The 20,146-nt window shown below is 59.3% G+C and overlaps 7 protein-coding genes across 7 annotated transcripts; 2 read left to right on the forward strand and 5 right to left on the reverse strand.

Moving 5' to 3' along the window:
* Positions 1-611: 611 nt before the first annotated feature.
* On the forward strand, positions 612-1,939 carry DCS_05280 (tRNA dihydrouridine synthase; the record flags this gene model as incomplete). Its single annotated transcript, XM_040802586.1, has 2 exons — positions 612-783; positions 843-1,939. The coding sequence occupies 2 exons, from the start codon at positions 612-614 to the stop codon at positions 1,937-1,939; spliced, it is 1,269 nt and encodes a 422-aa protein (XP_040657619.1).
* Positions 1,940-2,218: 279 nt separating this feature from the next.
* DCS_05281 (mitochondrial protein) lies at positions 2,219-3,094 on the reverse strand (the record flags this gene model as incomplete). The annotated part of the gene is made up of 3 exons (XM_040802587.1): positions 2,219-2,863; positions 2,923-3,009; positions 3,068-3,094. 3 exons carry the CDS (start codon positions 3,092-3,094, stop codon positions 2,219-2,221), a joined length of 759 nt encoding a protein of 252 aa, XP_040657620.1.
* Positions 3,095-4,181: 1,087 nt separating this feature from the next.
* On the forward strand, positions 4,182-6,554 carry DCS_05282 (Mitochondrial intermediate peptidase; the record flags this gene model as incomplete). The annotated part of the gene is made up of 1 exon (XM_040802588.1): positions 4,182-6,554. The coding sequence occupies one exon, from the start codon at positions 4,182-4,184 to the stop codon at positions 6,552-6,554; it is 2,373 nt and encodes a 790-aa protein (XP_040657621.1).
* A 484-nt stretch (positions 6,555-7,038) lies between these two features.
* On the reverse strand, positions 7,039-9,150 carry DCS_05283 (uncharacterized protein; the record flags this gene model as incomplete). The annotated part of the gene is made up of 1 exon (XM_040802589.1): positions 7,039-9,150. One exon carries the CDS (start codon positions 9,148-9,150, stop codon positions 7,039-7,041), a length of 2,112 nt encoding a protein of 703 aa, XP_040657622.1.
* A 3,700-nt stretch (positions 9,151-12,850) lies between these two features.
* Positions 12,851-15,017, reverse strand: DCS_05284 (DNA-binding protein SMUBP-2; the record flags this gene model as incomplete). Its single annotated transcript, XM_040802590.1, has 4 exons — positions 12,851-13,057; positions 13,134-14,147; positions 14,241-14,472; positions 14,539-15,017. The coding sequence occupies 4 exons, from the start codon at positions 15,015-15,017 to the stop codon at positions 12,851-12,853; spliced, it is 1,932 nt and encodes a 643-aa protein (XP_040657623.1).
* A 605-nt stretch (positions 15,018-15,622) lies between these two features.
* DCS_05285 (uncharacterized protein) lies at positions 15,623-16,511 on the reverse strand (the record flags this gene model as incomplete). The annotated part of the gene is made up of 2 exons (XM_040802591.1): positions 15,623-15,969; positions 16,049-16,511. 2 exons carry the CDS (start codon positions 16,509-16,511, stop codon positions 15,623-15,625), a joined length of 810 nt encoding a protein of 269 aa, XP_040657624.1.
* An 864-nt stretch (positions 16,512-17,375) lies between these two features.
* On the reverse strand, positions 17,376-19,799 carry DCS_05286 (putative ATP-binding endoribonuclease; the record flags this gene model as incomplete). The annotated part of the gene is made up of 1 exon (XM_040802592.1): positions 17,376-19,799. One exon carries the CDS (start codon positions 19,797-19,799, stop codon positions 17,376-17,378), a length of 2,424 nt encoding a protein of 807 aa, XP_040657625.1.
* Positions 19,800-20,146: the final 347 nt, after the last annotated feature.

Here is a 20,146-nt window from a genome sequence, read left to right on the forward strand (position 1 = left end):
GGTGTACGGTACAGCGCAGTGCGCAGATCATCACTTACGGTACGGATCGGAGTTGACCGAATCGTCGATTGGCACGTAAGTACGGAGTACTGTACTTGTACTGTAATAATGAATACATCTAAGCACAATTACAAAGTACCTCCAGCAACACTCACTAAATGTTACCTACCTAGTACCTGGGCGGTACTTTTGTACAGTATTTAGTTGTAGGGAGTACATGTAGGGTGTACACGTTCAATTAAGTAAGTAATACTTACAGTACTTGAAGAGCAGTCTAGAGTAATAATTTTGGAGTACTTACGGAGTACGGAGTACAGTAATTACTCGCTCATGCAGTGTATCTGTACAGTACATGAGGTCGCACAGTAAGCTTACTGTAATAGCGAGTACTTTAGTACCTAGCGCAGAGCGCTCCCCGTCCTCTTGTTCAACCAAGGCCCCACCATGCTTTATCGATACCAGCAAAGTGAGTCAACAAGTCCTGCAGTGGCAGTAGGGGGGTAGTAGCGTTGAACGAAATATTCCGCCGTCGCTCTCGTTGCCGCGTCCGCTTCCACACTGCTTCGCGTCCGCCGATGCACATTCAGCATGCGTAACCACTTCTCAGAGGCATGCTCTCGACACTTCTGAGGAGAACAATGTCTGGCAGCAAAGTCAAGCGAGTTCCCATCCCTCGACGGGGAGTCGACTACAGGGGCAAGGTTGTCCTGGCGCCCATGGTGAGATCTGGCGAGCTTCCCTCCCGTTTGCTCGCTCTTCACCATGGCGCCGATCTTGTTTGGGGTTTGATTGCATTCCAGTCATTTCCGCATGACGTCTCCCGGCTGACTCCTCGCCTGCAGGTCCCGAGACCATCGACCGTGCCATGATCGGAACCGCTCGACGGTTCAACAAGGACACCAAGGTCTTGGAATGGTACCGCGTGCAATCGCATGGCCAGAAGGAGCCTCCACCGGACGCCAAGGAGAGCATCATCTACAGAGTCCATCCCGAGAAGGAGTCGGGCAAGCTCATTTTCCAGATGGGCACCGCCGATCCGGAGCGAGCCGTTCAAGCCGCGAGGTTAGTGGCGGCAGATGTCGCCGGAATCGACGTAAATGCCGGCTGCCCGAAGCCCTTCAGCACAAGCGGCGGTATGGGTGCCGCCCTGCTGCGGACGCCGGAGAAGCTGTGCGCCATCCTCGAGGCCTTGGTGCAGAACATCACGCCCGAGTTTGAAATTGGCATCAGCGTCAAGATCCGGATCCTCGAAACGGCCGCCGAAACCGAGGCGCTCGTCCGGAGACTCTGTGCCACGGGAATCACGGCGCTTACCGTGCACTGCCGGACGACCCCGATGCGGCCGCGTGAGCGGGCAATTCGAGACCAGCTACGCATGGTCGCCGACGTGTGCCGCGAGCATGGCGTTGCCTGTCTCATGAACGGCGACGTCGAGGGTAAAGACCAAGGCTTGCGGCTCGCCGAAGAGTTTGGCGCCGACGGTGCCATGATTGCGACGGCGGCCGAGACGAACCCCAGTTGCTTCCGAGGAGAAGCGCAGGGGGGCATCCTCCCGTGGCAAGCGGTTGTGGAACAGTACCTGCAGCTGTGCATGGATGTCGACAATCGCTTCGGCAACACAAAATATCTTCTCGCGCAAATGGTGCCGGGCAAGGACAAGGCCTCGCACAAGTCGGTCACGCAAGGCAGAAGCTACGCAGACATCTGCGGCGGCTTGGGACTGAATCACCTCCTCCAGCAAGCCAAAGGAACCGACGCACGGCGGGGCCTTGGTGCAGCGCAGGAAAACGCAAAGAGTAGGAGAAACGCGAGCGCGCTGGCTGCCGGCGGCCAAACGGGACACCTTCCGGAGCAGCCTCGGAAACCGTTGTCGGACCGAAAGGTCGGCGCGAGGCCGGAGGCCACGGTCGACCCGACGTCCCTGGCGGCCGTTTCATGATGACACGACCTGTTGCATCCGGGGGCATTCGTTGTCGGCTCGCTGCATGCTCTCGTGATGAATGCGAGAGCTTTTTGCCACAACGTACGCATGGAATGTGCCGCCAAAGATCAAGATCCGCAGAGTCGCCGCGGGCGAGATTTTGCATCATGAATCCGAGCATATAAGAGGGCGTCGGTAGGCTGAAAAAGTAAAATCTAGACATTGCCGCCATGGACAACCAAAGGGTACTTGCTCTGTAACTTTGTCTATGGTATACAATCGCTTCGTGCCCCTGCTCTATTTGCCTTGCTTGACCCAGCTTTCGACGATTTCACGAGCATCCGTTACCTTTTCGTCCACATATCGTGCGCCGACCTCCTTGTGGACCTTGGCAAAACTGACACCTCGCTTCAGGCCCTCGCGGATTCTGACGTGCGACTCGGCCAAGACGGGGAACCGTTGCTCGTACGTCCAGGCAAGGTCGGAAATATTCCTCATGGTGATGGGAAGGACGGTCCATCCGGCGCCGATGCCCAGGGCCAGGGGGAGGGTGGCGCGCAGTAGGATGTTGCGCTTCCGGGTGATGATGCTGCCGGCCATGGCGGCAACGAGAACGTAGACGGCGCCTGGCATGAGCCGCTCGCCGCTCTGCCGTGGAGGCGCGAGCGAGGCTATGGTGTTGGTGAAGGACTGCTCGAGGTGGAAGGCCGAGTCCATCGTCTCGTTGACCTTGTCCTCGGCCGAGACGGCAAATTTGTAGAGGATCAGTCGGGCCTTGCCGATATGAACGGCCAAGCGTTCCGTCGGCGTAGGGCCTCGCTGCTTGGGCATCTCATCGTCGGTCCTTGTGGGAGGCGGCGGTGGCAGCATGGCATCGGAAGGAACCCCGGATACGGGTGCTGGACTCGACGAGAGATCGACGTCATCGTAGATTGGTCTCCGCTGCATCATTTTCAGCCGCAAGTCTCCTCTGAAATAAGCTTCTAAAGCGGTATGCGTACCCTGTCCGTGGGAGCCTCGGCCAGAACGGTCGCGGGCGCAAGAGCGATTCCGGCGAGGGCAACGGTGGCCAAGGACGCCAGCGACCGCTATCGATGTCCAATCAGCCAGCCTGGACCGGGATGGAGGAAGAGATCTGGTTCTCACCTGTTTCAGAAGCACACTTGAGGCCATTGTCCCTGAGTTGGCGAGTCCTCGACGCGGAATTGGACGGTTGACGTCGACCCGATTCAAGCTCACGGCTTTTGTTGGCTGCGCGGGAATGGGGGAAGTCGGGCCGCTTCCAGATTGAATCGGGGCACGTGATCAGGCACTGGAGCACGCCGAGTGACGGATGCACTAGTTACGGATTGAACATCGAGCCCAAGACAGCAAACGGAAAGGCAGAGAAGGCGATAAAATAAAATTAACGCATGCGAATAAGGTGAAAAAGACTTGTACGTGGATCTGAGCGTGGCAGATTGGGAATGAAAATAGCGTTCAGAAAGTGCAGCAACACGCACAGTATTCATTCGATGCCTCTCGGTTTCCGCTGAAGCCTCATCAGAATCGAGGTGGAAATACCGGAGGTTCCCCAGTCCATTTCGGCCAACCACGGCAGGCCATCGCTGCAGTCTCCTGTCCCCGAAGCAGCGAAATAAACCGCGGTGCAGAGCAATGTATTTAATACGGAGTATGCAGTACTTTAGTATACTGCACTTAAGAACAAGTAATAGGCAAGTACTTTCAAGTCATAGAGTTAGTATCTAGTACTCCATAAGTAAGTACATGCAGACAGTACTTACTTACTTACTCCCTTCGTATGGAGTACAAGTACGGAGTACACCTAGTCGGTACTCCGACTTCCGAACAGTACAAGTACTGACATGTATACACCTAGTACCACTTGCGTTACTCGCGTGCGTTCAGAGTACGTGGAGTTGTAACTAGTTGTACTGTAGGTAAGTACTTAGGTGTTCTGTACTTAGGTGTACAGGTACTCCGTACAGTGCTTTCGGTAATTAATCACCACGACTGCACACTGCTGAATGGTGCAACCATCTCGCCCATTTGGTTTGCCTCAAAATTTCGACCAGGGCCGGCCTGATAAACTGATAAGGGAGGGACGCGATTGCCATTGGAGCTTCCCGCTTCCCTCGTCTCCCTCGTTCTTCTTCGATTCGTCGTATTCGTACGGAGTACAAGTGAATCGATCTCCTCTACGCCTCACCACCGCCTCGCGCCCTCGTCACATGTCCGTCGCCGCATTCGAAAGCAGACGATGCTCACTCCCCAGGCCCGCGTCGTCTGGGTCTGCACCAGGTGCATCTCTCGCGTCGGCAAGCCTCGTCAACAGCGCCGCTGGGCGTCGACCGCCGCCGGCGCAGCCCCTGCAAAATCGGGCACATCGCCGCCTCTCCACGGCAACCCCGGTACCCGAAACAACGATGCCGTCCTCCGCGAGCTCTTCGATGCCCCCTCGGGCAGGGCCTTTGCGGCCTTCAGCCTCAAGAAGAACCAGGGCTTGTTCAAGAATCGGTTCTTGACGAGCCCCGATGGCTTCCTCCTGTTTGCCCAGAAGAATCTCGAGAGGGCCACCAAGATTGTGCACCGAGTCTTGGCCGCCTCGAGCACGGCCGAGTATCAGGCCATCGTCAGGGACCTCGACCGGCTCAGCGACCTGCTGTGTCGCGTTCTCGACCTCTCCGACTTCGTCCGCATGACGCACCCCGACGTCAGGTTTCAGCAGGCCGCCGCCGCCGCCTGGTCCATGGTCTATCAGTACATGAACCAGCTCAACACCATGACGGGACTCAACAACCAGCTCGGGGAGGCGCTGTCGCGACCCGACGTGACGGCCGCCTGGTCCGAGGAGGAAAAGAGTGTTGCCGAGCTGCTGAAGCTCGACTTCATGAAATCGGCCGTCAATCTGCCCAAGGAGTCTCGCGACCGCTTCGTCGATTTATCCTCTCGCATCAGCGACATCGGCTCCGCCTTCGTCCAAGGCATGGAGCCGGAGACGAAGGAGGTCACCCTCCCGTCCCATCGCTTCTACGGCCTCTATCCGGGTCTGGCCGCCACTCTCAAGGTCCGGTCGCAAATCTCCATTGCCACCACCGGATCCGAGGCGGCCGCTGCCCTCCAGAGCGTCTACGACGAGGAGACGCGCAAGGAGATCTACCTCGCCCAGCGAAAAGCGTCACGGAAAACCATCAAGCGGCTGGAAATGATGCTCAAGCTGAGGTCCGAATTGGCCAGCCTCGCCGGCTTCGAGAGCCACGGTCACATGGCGCTCAAGGACAGGATGATGGCCAAGTCACCCGCCTCGGTCATGAAGTTCTTGCTCGCCCTTCGGAATCACAACGCGCCGACGATAGAGTATGAGCTGCGGGAGCTCTTGGAAAAGAAGCGTGAGAGGCTCGCCATGCCCGACAGCGAACTGCAGCCTTGGGACAGAGACTTTTACATGGAAAAAATAAGGACCGACATGCGGTCCCGCGTCCGTCACGAGGACCAGCTGACCGCCTTCTTTTCCGTCGGCACCGTCATGCAAGGGCTGTCCCGCCTGTTCGATCGTCTCTACGGCGTAACCTTTGTCCCGCGAGAGACCCTTCCCGGCGAGACATGGCACCCGGACGTCAAGCGACTGGACGTCATGTCCGATGACGGAGAACCGCTGGCCGTCCTCTACTGCGACCTTTTCTACCGCCCGCAAAAGTCCCCGAATCCCGCCCACTTCACCGTACGGTGCTCGCGAGAAATCCTACCCTCCGAGGTCGACGAGGCCGCCGAGGACCTGGCCAGCATGCCCATGTTCGACTCGGCCGAGCAGGCCGCCAACGACGGCATGGAGACGTGGTCGCGAAACGGACAGCTCAAGCAGCTCCCCACCATCGCACTCGTCTGCGATTTCCCCAAGAACGACAACGCCCGCGAACCGGCTTTCCTCTCCTACTACTCGGTCGAGACGCTCTTCCACGAAATGGGCCACGCCATCCACTCCATCCTTGCCCGGACCAGCTTCCAAAACGTATCGGGCACCCGCTGCGCTACCGACTTTGCCGAGCTGCCGTCGACACTCATGGAGCACTTCGCCGCCGACCCGACGGTCCTTTCTCTCTTTGCCCGCCACTGGAAGACGGATCGGCCGCTACCCTTCGACCTCGTCCGCGAGCGCATCAAGGTCTCCAAGCGCTTCGGAGGCATCGACACGGAGCACCAGATCCTCCTCGCCATCGTCGACCAGGCATACCACGCCCCCGACGTTGCCAGCCCGTCGTTTGACTCGACCCGGACATTCCACGAGATCCAACGCGCCTTCGCCCACGGACCGCGCGACCCGCCCGAAACGTGCTGGCAGGGGTTTTTCGGTCATCTTAACAGCTACGGTAGCACCTATTACAGCTATCTCTTCGACCGCGTGCTCGCCGAGCGCGTCTGGCGCGTCGTCTTCGATGCAGGCAGGGACGGCGCCGCCATCAGCCGTGAGAATGGCGAGCGGCTCAAGGAGAACCTGCTCAAGTGGGGAGGGGGAAGGGATCCCTGGCTGTGCCTCTCCGACACCCTGCAGGATGAGAGGCTGGCGCCTGGAGACGAAGAATCGATGGCACTGGTTGGCAGCTGGGGCATCAAGGATGACAAGCTTCGAACCTGATTCAACAGTACACTGAGCGAGCGTCTCTCGTGTGGACGGCGATGAATTCTGCACCAGTAGAGCCTTGCATATTCGCATTTACCATCTTCAAGAATGGGAGGGTGCCTAAAAAGTTTCAATCAGGCAAGGCGCGTGTTGGAAGTATCGACAGACGAGCCCAGTACCGTCACCATGATGAATGTGACCTTGACTGTCTTCTTCCAACCAACCAGTCCAATACCATATATATCCTTTGTGGAAAATCTATCTAATTATCCCCTATTTGGTTCCGCTCAAACCTTTGGGTGCCATGGAGCCACATGCTTCGTATGTACATACAGTATATACAGCATTGCGCAGTGCAAACCGCTGTCTGGTGCCGGCCAAAATAGCGTACATGGTCTGTTCCGAATTAAATTCATAATACAATATGGAACGTAGATGCTGATTGCTGAATCCGAATTACGCTCGATGCATGGATTCAATGTACCGCCCCGGCGTATGCCTACATGGCTTGGGCCGGAACCTGTTGCATCGTCGATGGTGGAGGATTGCCCAGCGTAAGCTGCGATAGGGGAAGGGTCCGACTCGCCGATTTGAGGCTGGAGTCATTCTCGTCGCTGAAGGCATTGTAGTTTCCTTCGGCCTCTGTGGGCGTCATGAATGCGTCGGCAAATTCGTCGTCCTCGATGACGCCTGCGGCAACCCCGGTATCATCTATGGCAAGTCCAACGTGCGATCTGCCGTTGACGCTGTGGTAATCGTCGTCGTCACCGTCGTCGTCGTCGTCGTCATCGTCGTCGTCGTGGTCAAAGGCCGAGGCTCCCCCGGGCGAACGAGCGACGGATGTGGTGTCACTCGGCACGGAGCCGTACCCCGAAATCTTGGCCATGACGTTGATCTGGTGACTGAGGGTCCTGACTTGCGATTCCAACACTTGTCGGGCGGAGCGCTCCGTTTCCAGGAGAGCCAGGAGGGTCGCGTAGTGTTCCATGGTGACGGCGCCATCGATGTTGTTGGACATGGATGGCGTACCGACGGCATCTCGTGTCGTGGCTGCTAGGTTGGTGAAATCTTCACGGCCAGACCTGCCGTCAAAGGACCTGTTGGACGGATGCACATCGCGTGGGGAAGGACGCGTCGGCGTTGGAGAATAGCCCATGCCAACGGGACTGGCAGAGTACGAAAGGGCGGGAGCCGCGATGGGAATCGGTGGAGGTTCTCGGCTCGGCGGGCCGGTGCCGCCGAGGAAGTTGGCACTTCCAAGCGTCTCGAAAGCCTCCTCCAGTCGACTCAAGCGGGCAGCAAGGCCGTTCAAGCGTGAACCTTCATGCACGCCAGCCTCGTGCATCGTCGGAAGGTCGGGCAGCTCCTTCACATACTGCTCATGAGCGTCCGTGAGGGCAAAAGGCACAACGGCAGTGGCGGGCGGCTGCTGGAGAATGATGACCGTTTCCTCCTCCTCGGCCGAGACGTCGTCGGCTTCCGTGTCGGTCGGGCTCGAGGAGCTGGTCGACATGATGGGAAGGTCGCAGCTCTCTCGCCACTGACGGGACTCATCGGGCTTGGGGGCGCGCGAGACGCCGCCCGTGACCGGGTAGCCGGAGACGCTTCTTGATCGGCGTTTCATGCGCTTGGAATCGCTCGTGATGGCGCGGCCAATTTCGGTCGGGTCCTCGCTATAGTCTGCCAGCCTCGTCGCACGATCCTGGGAGCTCGCGGGGCGCGGCGACAGGCCCGTAAACCTCCTCTCCTCGGTCCAGCGCGGGCCGGCCTGGTGAGTGGCGGTGTTGTCGGGGGACAGCATGATTCTGGGTGGCACCTTGACCTCGTTGGCGACCGAGTTTCGGGCGCTTCGGATGGCCATGACGTCTTCCGGGCCGATGGAGTGAGAGCGCAAGGCCCGATCGTACTCGGTTATGGCCATGGCGGTCATGGGCATGGACGGCTGGTTTGGATTGGCAGGCCTCGTTTTGAACAGCCTAATCTCGCCCGTCGTTTCCTGCATGATTTGTGAGCACGGTGACGGAAGGGGGGCGCACCACCGCGCAGGTGATGGCTCGGCATCGTCATCATCACGTACTTGACGGGGTTGAAACATGGAAACCGGTCGCCGCGTTTCCATCTCTGAACCGGCCGTGGTGTCAACGATGGGCTTCTTGTTCTTTCGTCCAAAGAGCTTTCTCAGTGCCGACTTGAAACCCGACCTCGGTGGCGATGGCTCTTTGGATGTCGGGCTATCGGTGAGCGACTCCCTGCCCATCCACGGCGATTGGCCGGGCGTCACCCGTCGCGACGAGGTCGTGTCCCCAAACGCATAGCGATCGTCCTGCTCCGACTCGGTGGCATCGTTGAGAACGGAACGGGAATGGGGGAACAGGGAATCGTCGGCTCGCCGCGGCGGCTGCTGACGACTGTCGAGCTCGAGCTGGCCGGCGGCGTGGGCCGCCTCCGAGGGCGTCGCCACCATGACGCCGGGTTGCCTCATGGGAAACTCATCGTCCGTCGGGGCCTGGATGGGCATCGGAGCCGATATTTGCCCCCGAATCGACCTGTTGCCCACTCTCGACCTGGGCCAGGGAGCGGCGGCGGCGGCGGCCGAGGCCCTTCGGGACATGTCGGTTTCGGCTGCCGTCGTCGCGGCGCGGCCGACTCGAGCGGTTCCGAACGACGAGGGCGGCGGGCTCGCGGGCTGCTGCTCGAGCAAGCGGTGGCAGAAATCGCCGGCGTAGAGGCCGACTCGGGTATGGCGAAGGGGAGTGGGAAGGAAGCAGAGGGCGGCTCACGAGCGTGGCGATGGCATGTCGATGGAGGGCATCCAGCCGCACGCTCTGGGGAGGCCGTTCGGCTTCGGTCCGCTCTCGCGCCGACGGCGAGCGATGATGAAAAGAAAGCACCGGATAGGAATGAGGAAAATGAAACACTGTCGGCGGCAGAAGCGAACCGATGGGTTTTTTTTTTTGCGGCTCGACAGACGATACGGGGCTCGGCGACTGACACCGAGGCAGTTGCAGTCCGAAGCATAGACGCATACCTCGCGAGGTGGCGTGTAAGTCGGGAAGGAGGGGAAGGAGGCGGCCAGGCAGCAGGGGTGCCAGCATCTGGAATCCAGACCAGATGCCGCCGGAAGCGTCCAAGGCACAAAGACAACTCGCCGGCCGGCAGCCATGGTGCTTCGTTCCGACTTGACGGGCGGGCAGTCGCAAAGAGGCGCGGGGCGTCCAGATAGCTTTGAGGGAGAGATGAAACGACCAATGACTGCGTGCGGCGGCATGGATGGGACGTTGACCTACTCCTGCGAGTACGGAGCACGGAGTCGATGGGGGGAGTAGTTGTACTTGCATGTACTTGGGCTGTACTTGTGCGGTACTGCGCTGGGTATGTGCGGTACGGAGTATGGAGTAGCGAGTACAATAGTCGGCACTCCATTCGGCCTCGTGCAAGTGGTGCATGTGTCGTGCTTGGCCCGTAGGTGTACAACGTCCTTGGGTACCATACCTAGGAACTAGGTAGGCACTTCTTGTGCCTGTAGGTACCAAAGGTACTGCCATGTAGCCGGTACGCATCGCCACGGTCCTTGTAGCGGTACTCCGCACTGGGGTATGTGTTCTGTATTTCTTCAACGTGCCTGGCCTTGCGATCGAGCAGTGGTTCCTTCCCTACCAGTACTTGTACATGTACTTACATTGCGTACCTGCACGGACGCGAACGGATCGGTTGATGCTGAAGGTACGACTCTATCTGCCCCGGTTTCTCCTTCCGAGCCCACACTACAAGTAGGTATACTTGCCACGGCACGTAACGTGCTTGTGCAACGAACTCGTGCGTATGTACTCCGTACGTGCGCACGAGAACAATGTGCACGAATCTTGCCTAGCACGAAGTAGCAGTGCGCCATGTCTACTCGGTACGAGTGTGCTGTCCATTAGGTTCGAGGGCGGCAACCCACTCTGAAGAAAGGAAGAGACGGAAGCAGCAACCGCGAGGTGGCGTTGGCTGCACCACGTATGGCAAGTACGGCACAACTGCCGCTTCCACAATGCAAGTACGGAGTACTGCTACATGACTACCACAAGCACAAGTACAGAGTACATACAGTACGGAGCACATACGGTACAGCGTACATACAGTACGGAACGCGTACAGTTCGGAACACATACAGGACGCAACACATACAGTGCGCAACACATACAGTGCGCAACACATACAGTGCGCAACACATACGGTACGGAACACATACAGCACGGCACAGCACAGCTACGACGGCAACGCTGTGCTGCGGATCGTCGCAACCATTGCTCTCTTGCCAGCCATCACCGTGCTAGCCTAGCGCCATATCGGCTCCTGCATGCCAACCTACCTGTGCCGCGGTATGCGACCATGTTCTTTCGCAGCTACATCTACCATCATGGACTCACTCGCTTGCCGTCCCGACTCAAGCGCTTGCTGGAGTGCTTGGCCCCATCATGATCTGCCGTTGCACGAGCGTGCGAAGCTACGTACTCGCTGTACAAAAGTAGCAAGTACTGTCTGCCAGTATTTCTGCGTCCACCATCAGGTACCTCCTACAGCGGTTGCTTGCTCCCGATGCATGCAAGTACATGTACTCTAATAGTACTAGGTACGTACCTGCCACGGCGCCAAGGTGGCCAACGAACCGAAAACGGCACTCCAAGTAATAATAATAATACGGAGTGCCCCGTAACACGCTGGACTAGTAACTGAGAGAAGTACAGAACAGAGTAATACCTGTACTTGCTTGTCCTGCTGTACTGTATTAATGCTTGTGTTGCTGCAATTACTCTGTGTACGGAGTAAGGAGCGTACTTAAGTACAGTACTTGGTGCAAGTGCTGTACACACCCCGCGCCAAGGTGGGGTCGCCACCCCCAAGGCGCTCCTTTTGTGACATTATAGAGTGTGAATTCCTTCCACAGGCCTGACCTGGAGGTGCATATCATGTAATTAATTAGCTGTACTTACAGAGCACTCCGTACGTACAACTATTACTTGGTGATAGCCCATGCAGCAGGCAGTGCTATTCCTCGACAAGCCCATCTACTTGCACCTCAACAACACCAACAACTACATTCCACTACGGCCCGACCTGCTTGTAGAAGTGCTTGGTCCCTCTTGGAGCATCTCTGTCTACGCAAAGGTTATGGGATCCCATCTCGTGTCAAGTGCTTCGTACCATCCCCTTGGCACTCCTCCGTCTCTGGCGTTGTCCGCGACGAACCCACTTTCTCTGCTCTGCCCACGTCGGCCATCTTTCCTTTTTGCCCTCTTCGCATGCCCGACCATCTCTCCAGCTACGCGTGTCCCAAGTTTTGTCGGGTAGCATCCCGCATCCGAGTCGAACCAAGCAAGGGTCCCGACACAAACCCCCACCGTCACCTGAAACCGACAGGATTTCGAGTCGTGCCGTGCGTCACCAGAGGAGGCGTTCGGATGGCATCAACATGCTCCACGCCTTTGATCCTTCCTTTCATCATGCCACATGCGCCATGATCAACTCCGCTGATTCCGCTATGCAAATCTCTCGGTTCCTCGAGCCAGGCGGTGGTGAGCTGACAACAGCAGGCCGCGCCGACAGCCCATGGGGTCGCGGGTTTTGACGTGAGAAATGTCTTCCCCGACAGCTCATGGGGTCGCGGGTTTTGGACGTGAGAAATGTCTTCCCGCAACACAGCTGGTGTCCCGTCTCTTCCTGTGACGATCCATCTGCAAGATGTAGACAGACCTTTTTCCGACGTCTTGTCAATGCCGTTTGCGAATCCTCCGTCTCCGCACCGACATCCGGCCCTGCTCACATTGCCGTCCGTGCTCCATCTCGGCCAGTGTTCGCCTACCTGGAAAGGTCGGCATCCCCATCCAAGTCATACGGTATTAGGTGGGTCGCTCTAGGGGTCGATCCCCTCGCGGCATCGGATTAGAGGAGGCATTTGGACGCATCAGTGTGGTCGAGGCCGGTGGCAGGCGTCCCGTCCCCGATGGACCCTCGGAACCCGACGAGCCCAGCCTTCCATATCGAACACGACCGCTAGCTGATCGAATGGAGGTCCGGATAACGCAGGTCGGCATTCTCCTCTAGGAAATCCATCCACTTTTTCAGAAAATGGCTGCCCCTACGTACATGGGAAAGCGTCAGTAGGTTTCGGGACGGCCCCAAAGTTGGCGACCTCGCGAGCACGAGTGCGGAGCGGGCTTGGCGAGATGGACAACAAGCTGCACAAAAACACTCTTACCTTTTTACCGTTTCCGAGTCGCCAATAACCGTAAGTGATCGTTTTGGCCGTGTCATGGCAACTTTATTGGTCAACACTTTGCCATTTCTTGCCATCGTTTCGACGTGGAATCCTCACCGTTCAGCCGTCGCTTCTCCGCCAAAAAGCCAACCTCTCCGTCGGGATTGCTCCGCACGAGGCTGACAATCACCGCCTCCTTCTCGCGTCCCTGGAAGCCGTCGACGCTTCCGAGCTCCATCCCAGGGTACTGCGCCTTCAGAGGCGCCAGCAATGCCAACTGTCGAGCGTCAACCAGCCTCCCGTGATGAAATGCAGCTCGCGTGCCGCAGGGGGGGGGGGGGGGGGGGGCGCACCTGAGCGTTGTATGGCGTCACGACGGCAATGTCATCGGGTCGAACTCCCGCCTTGACCAGCCGTTCGATGTGCTGTCGGACCAAGGCCGCTTCCATGTCGTTGCTCTTGCTGTCGCCGTGAAGCGCCGCCTTTCCCTTCTTGACGTTGTCCTTGTCATCCTCGTCGTTCTTCTCCGGAAAGTCGCCGCCCTGCGTGTCGATGAAAATGACAGGCTCGCCGGTGTCTTCGTTGTCCTCCACCTCGTATTCCAGGTCCTTGAGCAGGCGGGACTTGACCGAATCCGCCGCCACGAGCAACGAATGGTACAGTTCGTCCGAGGGGAAGCGCATAATCTTGTCGTGCATGCGATATTGGGTCGTGAGCATCCGCTTGATGGACGATCCGTGAAGAGCCAAGAGTCGATCAAAGAGCGTCGTTTCGAGAGTCATTCCCTTGACCGGCTTCGTGCCGTCCTTGGCCTGCGGCGGCTTGACCTTGGAGTTGATCGACTTGACCGTCGGCGGTAGTTGCAGATGATCGCCCGCGCACACCACCTTTGTGGCGGACAGGAGCGGCACCCAGCATTGGGCCTCGAGCGCTTGGCTGGCCTCGTCGATGATGACGACGTCGAATTTCTCCCTTTGAAGTTGAAAGCCGCCGGCGCCGTGAAGGGTGGCGAGGACGACCTTGCTGCCCCCGACGAGATTGCTCACGCAGCGCCTCTCCCTCTCGCGGTACTCCTTGCGCAGCTCCTTGAGGTCGGCATAGATGCTCCTCCTTTCCTTTCCACTCTTCGTCTTCTTGATGGACGCTTGCTTGGCGTCCATCTCGGCACGCACGTCCTGGACGATGGCTCCGGCCTCGGATGTGTGCGTCAGCACGTCCAACGAGTGGTTCACCACCGAGGGTAGGAGCCGTGCCGGGTGTCCGAGACGAACGATGGGCACCTTGTGGGGCGAAAGTCGTTCAACGATGTTGTCGACGGAGACGTTGGACGGGCCGCAGACGAGGACCCTCTGTTTCCGCTTGACCAGCTGCAGGATCAGCTCGATCAACGTGTGGGTTTTTCCGGTCAGAGGTCATGTCAGCCGGGCCTTGTCTCGCGTCCATAATCATCAGATACATACTCCAGGGGGTCCGTGAATCAGAGCCACTTCCCGAGATGCCAGGGCAAAGCGAACGGCGTCCTTTTGAGACTCGTTCAAGGAAGGATCCAGCCACTCCAGCTTTCCCACCTGCTCATCCTTGGACAAGTCCTTTCCTACCGGAGACGGGCTGGAGAGGCCGAAGAGAACTCTGATGAGGCTCGTATATTCGCCGTCACCCATCGTCTGCAGCTTCTCCATCGTGCGGTTCATGCTGGAAAGAGAGCGTCAGCCAAGGCGTGTCGGCGGCCCATGTCACCATCGGCATCGCTTCACCTACCGCCGATACGTCACCTCGTCCGCCAGCTTCACGATCCATACCCTTCCGTTCAAGCGCGCATCCTCGTCCTTGCCCTCGTCCAGCGCCACGCTCACCGTTTCCCGCTGCACCTTGACCACGACACCTCGGGCGCCCTTGCCCTCGAGCTCGCGGATCTCTCGCTTCTTCGCGCTGCCTGCCGGCTGCTCCGTCACCAGCACGATGTCCCCGGTACGGATCCCATGCTCCGGAAGGCAACCCAGGCTGGAGGTGGCCGAGTCGGACGTGAGCTCGACGACGGTGCGACCGCCGAACCCGGTGCGCTGAGAGGAGAGCACGAGGTTCGTGATGGCGAGGCCTGCGCGCTGGAGGGCGACGGGGGCGTGAGAGGATACCAACGCACTGGTCTCGTCGATTTCCGTTTGGAGCTCATTCGTGAGGAGGGCCAGTTGGGTGCCTGCAAAGGAGGGGATATCGAGAGGTTCCCTCGTCGACGGCATTATGACGCAACGACTTTGCTCGACGTCGACGCTCGGCGAGAATGGAATGATGCTTTGTTCAACAGGAGTGCCGTGCCAAGCTTCATGCAAGATGAGTTGCTTCGTTGGTCAAAGGGTACGCCTTGGGTGCTGCAAGGTCGTTGGGATGATGCTGCCGAGTTCTGTGCCAGGTAGGTAGGGAAGAGGTAACATGACTTTGGTGGTGGGCATTGCATTGGTGGTGGACATTACTTTGGTGGACATTACTTCGGTGGTGGGTTGCGAATTCTGACATGCCTACGAGTGAGTATATGTACTCTGTAATTACAAGCACTATCGTAAACATACAGTACTCCGTACAGTACTTGTATTCGATGCTGTCACTGGACAAAAGTGACGATTCAATTTTCGGTAGCGCTACCGCAACAAAGTGAATCGACACCTTTTCCCACGCCACCCACTATACTTACTGTACTCGTGCTCCGATGCGCAGTATCATGCATGCCCCAAAAGCGCCAACAGAAGACCCAGACGAGGATAAAGAGACAGCGTCCAGCAAGGAGGATGCAATTGACCATGCAGACCCGAGCCATCCGTACACGTGCTTTTCGGCCGCAGGGGCATCCTCACAGCTCATCCATGCCTTCCTTGGGATGGATGACAATGACGACGACGAGCGAGGCCATCATGATGGCCAGCGTCATGAGCGCAAGCACAATTATGGTGCCCCTGCTCGCGGGGAACTTGCCCTTCATCACCCACTCTTGGCCGACAAAGTAGCGGCGGCAACCGAGCAGCAGCGTCAGGATGCTGATGCTGAGGAACGCGGCGCCGAGAGGCTTGCCCATTCGCCGCAGCGTGCTGTTGCTGGTGCCGTCCGAGAGCGACGTGTTGAGCCGGAAGAGCTGCGTGACGGCGATGCCGATCGAGGCAAAGGCCAGAGACGTGCGCAGCCAAGCCAGAAAGGTGCGTTCTTGGGACGAGGAGTCAGCCTGCCAGGAGGAGAGGAGGGGGGTGGGGAGGGGGAGCCGGAGGGACAAAGGTTGCCGTACCGAGGGCGAGATGATCTCGAGCGACGCTGCCCTTGTTCTCCAGCTCAATCGACTGGAACTTTCCCAGCGGCCTCCTCCACCATGGACGCTGCTCATGACGCCCAGTAGCCTCCACGTTTCCACCTACCGTTTCCGCTTCGCCCTCGGAGGCCGCCGGCTCCGGCAACGGGCTGCGGTTCTGACCGTGGTGATTGTGGTGATTGTGGTTGTATATCGATCTCATCGACCGCTTGCCGCCAACGGACGGCCGCACCTGGTCGGCCTGGTCGCTCTGGCTCGAGTCGCGCGTTAGGAGGCGCGTGGTCTCGTCGACGCCAGCTTGCTGCTGGCCTCCCGACGGTGAGGCCATCGACGGTGAGGTCATCGACGGTGAGGTCATCGACGGTGAGGCCATCGACGCGGAAGCCCTTTTCTCTTCACCGGCCTTCTGTTCTCCCACCCTCTCGTCAGCGCGTGCGTGCATGGGCAAGGTGCATCGAGTTCTCTGACCACCCGGATCCGGCTGGGGCTAGCCTTGTCGACGGCGTCAGGATGGGGGAGAGCGAGACGGCAGAAGGAAAAACCATTGCTGCTGGGGGTGGGGGAGGTCATCTTTTTTCGACGACCATGGCTTACCCCGAGACGAGCAGCGATTGCGATTTACAGACAATGCCTCGCACAGTGTCTCGAGTGCGGAGTCTTGATGGACATGGGACAGGGACGAGGGCCGGTGTGGCTCATGGTTCTACGAGCAGATCGTCACGAGACTAATCTCATCGTGGTGATGATGGCAATATTAATACTTTACTTCGTTTGCAGGGGCCCATTTCGTGTGTTGCAGCCTTCCAACAGGTACTGTAGGAGTCGAACCCTGTAGCAGCTGTTAGGTAATCCTTGCCGCAGAACCCATAGGGGCCGTGGACCCCGGAACCAAGCCTTGCGGGCGCTAAAGGATTGAATCGGCCCTTGTAAATTAGCGGCCGTCGGTGGCTCGAAACCATGCAACCCCAATGTCAGAATTCACCGTGGCAGGCGAAGCACAGCAACCGCTGGAATGGTCGTGCATGTCGGCAACACGATGACGCTGATACACCGTGAATGAGGATTCTCGGGTGCTCGGGTGCTCGGATGCTCATCATAGGACGACATTCGAGTCACTCATGGCATGTAATGCGAAAGGAGAGGCATCGGCGATGCTGATACTTGGTTGTCCATCATCTGCATCAGATCTCTCGGTCACGACGTGTACCATGTATTCATGTATGATGAATGAACAATCAAAAAATGGGTAGCATCCGCGTCGGTTCGGGGAGGTCGGTTCGGGAGCACGATGTGTTCATCGAGGTAGCTACCCTGCTTCGGACAGCGTTTCCGTGTACAAGGCCACGCAGGCGAGCCGCTCGCCTTGCGTCGTCCAGATAGAGTGGCAAGGGACGATGGCAAACGCCATCATCTCGTTCCCGCCAAGCTCCTCGACCTTTTTCCAGGGAGAGTCAACGGCAGCCAAGTCGATGTAGCTTAGATGAGGCGTGTCCGATGCGGCGCTTGCGCCGTGCAGACCGAGAGACGCAAGTGACTCTCTGTGCGATCGCCCCATGGCTTCCTCGAGATGCTCAAACTTTGCCCTCTCGCGGTCGCCCCCCGACCAACGACAAGCAATGACGGTGTGGACGATGAGAAGGCTGGAAGACCGAACCACCACATGCCAGCTCGTCCAATCTCCCGGGCCGACGGCAGGCTGGTGGACCATCTCGACGCTGCCCTCGTCCGGATGACGGAGCCCCATGTGAGCGTGCCATTCCACGTCGGATCCCCTCGGCAGGCTCTCCATCTCGACGGCAAACAAGGGCGGGATGCACGACGCTGGGTTGTTTTGCTGCCGAAGCGAGAAGACGGACCAGTCAGGGAGTGCGACGTGGGAGCTCGCGGCGTCACCGCTCCCAAACGACATGTACTGCGGGTTGTACTTGAGGTCCCAGAGGTCGGGCCCGCCCTCTTCGTCTTCGTCTTCCTCCGACGGCGCGTGAGCGAGATTCCAAGCTCGGCCGGCGAGCTCGGCTCGTTCCTTCATGCCACCGGCGGAGGAGGGGGACGGAGAAAAGTAGGCGACGGCACTGGTCCAGCATTGCACCTTCATCTCGACGCCGATTCTCCACAGGTGCTGCAGCGAGAGGACAACCTGCCACCAGAGGCATGCGTCGGAGGGGGGGGGCAACAGCATCGAGGCCGGTATCAGGGGGATCTGCCCGGCCACGTAGACGGCTCTCAGCGCCTCCAGCCCGCTCCGGGCGGTCATGGGGACGTCGATGGCTTGGCTGTAGGGGCCGATGTTGGCGGGGGCCCAGTACGACCGCGATTGGACGTGCAGCCCCCTCCTCTCTCGAGCGTCGAGCGTGCCGGGTAAGGTGACGTGGATCAGCAGGTTGCGTCCGGGCGGCAAGAGGTCGCCGCAAGAGACGGTGACGCGCGACGGCGGGTTCGGCTTCGGGAACAGCTTGCCGTATTCCACGTTGACGTCGGGAAAGTCGGCCATGTCCCGGAGGACGATGAGGGTGTTTGCGATGCGAGACGAGGGCAGGGAGAGGGAGGCGAGCAGTCGCCTGATGCGTCCGACGATCTGCATCGCCTCCTCCTTGACGGAGCCACGAGGGAAGCGGCCGTCGGCCAGGAGGGACCAGCGGATGAGGCTCGGGCCGTCACCGGGCCGGGCGGTGGCCTTTCGGAGCAGAGACGAGGCCCAGGGGCTTGGCGGCTCCGGTGCGGCATGCTGATCTTGCAGCGAGGCGGCAGGGCCGTCGAGGATGGACCGGAACCGTGCATCGAGCAGCGGAGGCTCCGGAACGGCCAGGTCGGCGCCTGATTCGGCCGGTTTGTCCTCGAGATGCGCACCTTGCAGCAGCAGCCAGGTCGAGCCTCCGCCGTCACGGATGGGCTTCCGGCCACGGTCGGGAATGGAGATGCGCCTCCTGAACAGCGCAGACGGCCCGTCGACGACCATGGTCTCGAACTCGCCCCCCTCGCCGAGCGAGGCGCCCTCGGTGGCGCCGAATCTCCGCAGCGCCTTCCGGACGCTCCCGACGCCCTCGGCGCTCGTCACGCACGTCCAAAGATGGGTCTCGTCGAGGCCCGCGCTGGCCACCTTGACGATGCGGGCCTCGAGCCCGGACCCGGCCATGTCCCGCAGCAGCTGCGCCTCGTCGGCGCCGGGCGACAGCGCAGGGTACTTCCACAGGTACGACAGCGGGACGAGGCCGAGGCGCAGGGCGACGGACTCGACGCGAGAGCGCTGGTAGGTCGAGAGGATGGCGCCCGAGCAGAGGGCGTCGGCCTCGGGATGACGCGCCATGACGGCCCGGAGCAGGGGCATCATGGACTCGGTCTCGTCGGTCTCGTCGGCAGGGGCGGCGCCCGGGGCGGCGTCGGCGGCGGCGTCGTCGTCGTAGTCATAGTCACGCTCACGGCGCACGGCAGCGCCGAGGATGGGCTGGCGGTAGAGGGGGATGCCCGTGGCGGCGGCGTAGAGGGGGATGACCTGATGGCCGACCGTCTGGTACATGAAGCTGTCGAGGTCCCGGTCCTCGGCGGCCGAGCGAGGCGCGGGAGGCGGCGCGTCCGGGTCGACGACCTCGAGGGAGGCCGAGGTGGCGGTGTCGGGGAAGAGGTTGGCCAGGGCGACGACGCGATGGCCATGGTGGAGGCAGTGGAGGAGGCTGTAGAAGCTGTCCTTGCCGCCGGAGACGAGGGCGATGACGTTGAGTCCTTGGTTCGGCATCGTCGCCAGCGAGCCTCATGGCCACGCGGATCCGGGCAGCCGTCGGCGTGGGTGGTGGCATTCTGGGGGGCCGTCGGTGAGCTGAAGTTGCTTTCCTGCCGCTGGTGGATCCCACGTGAGAGCAACCTCTCACGGAAGCTTGGAATAATACTTGCAGTAAATATTAATTACGGAGTATTATTATTACTTACTACGGAGTACTCCGTACTCCGTACTGTAGTTAACATCAGTACAGTACAACTACACCTAAAGCTGCACTGTACATGTGTACTGGCACAGTAAGTGCTTGCGCTATACCCGTCGTTCCTCACCCGACAGTGGCAACTCGCCGATGCTTCCCAGGGAGA

The sequence above is a fragment of the Drechmeria coniospora genome, chromosome 02 (genome assembly GCF_001625195.1).
Source record: "Drechmeria coniospora strain ARSEF 6962 chromosome 02, whole genome shotgun sequence".
Taxonomy (NCBI): Eukaryota; Fungi; Ascomycota; class Sordariomycetes; order Hypocreales; family Ophiocordycipitaceae; genus Drechmeria; species Drechmeria coniospora.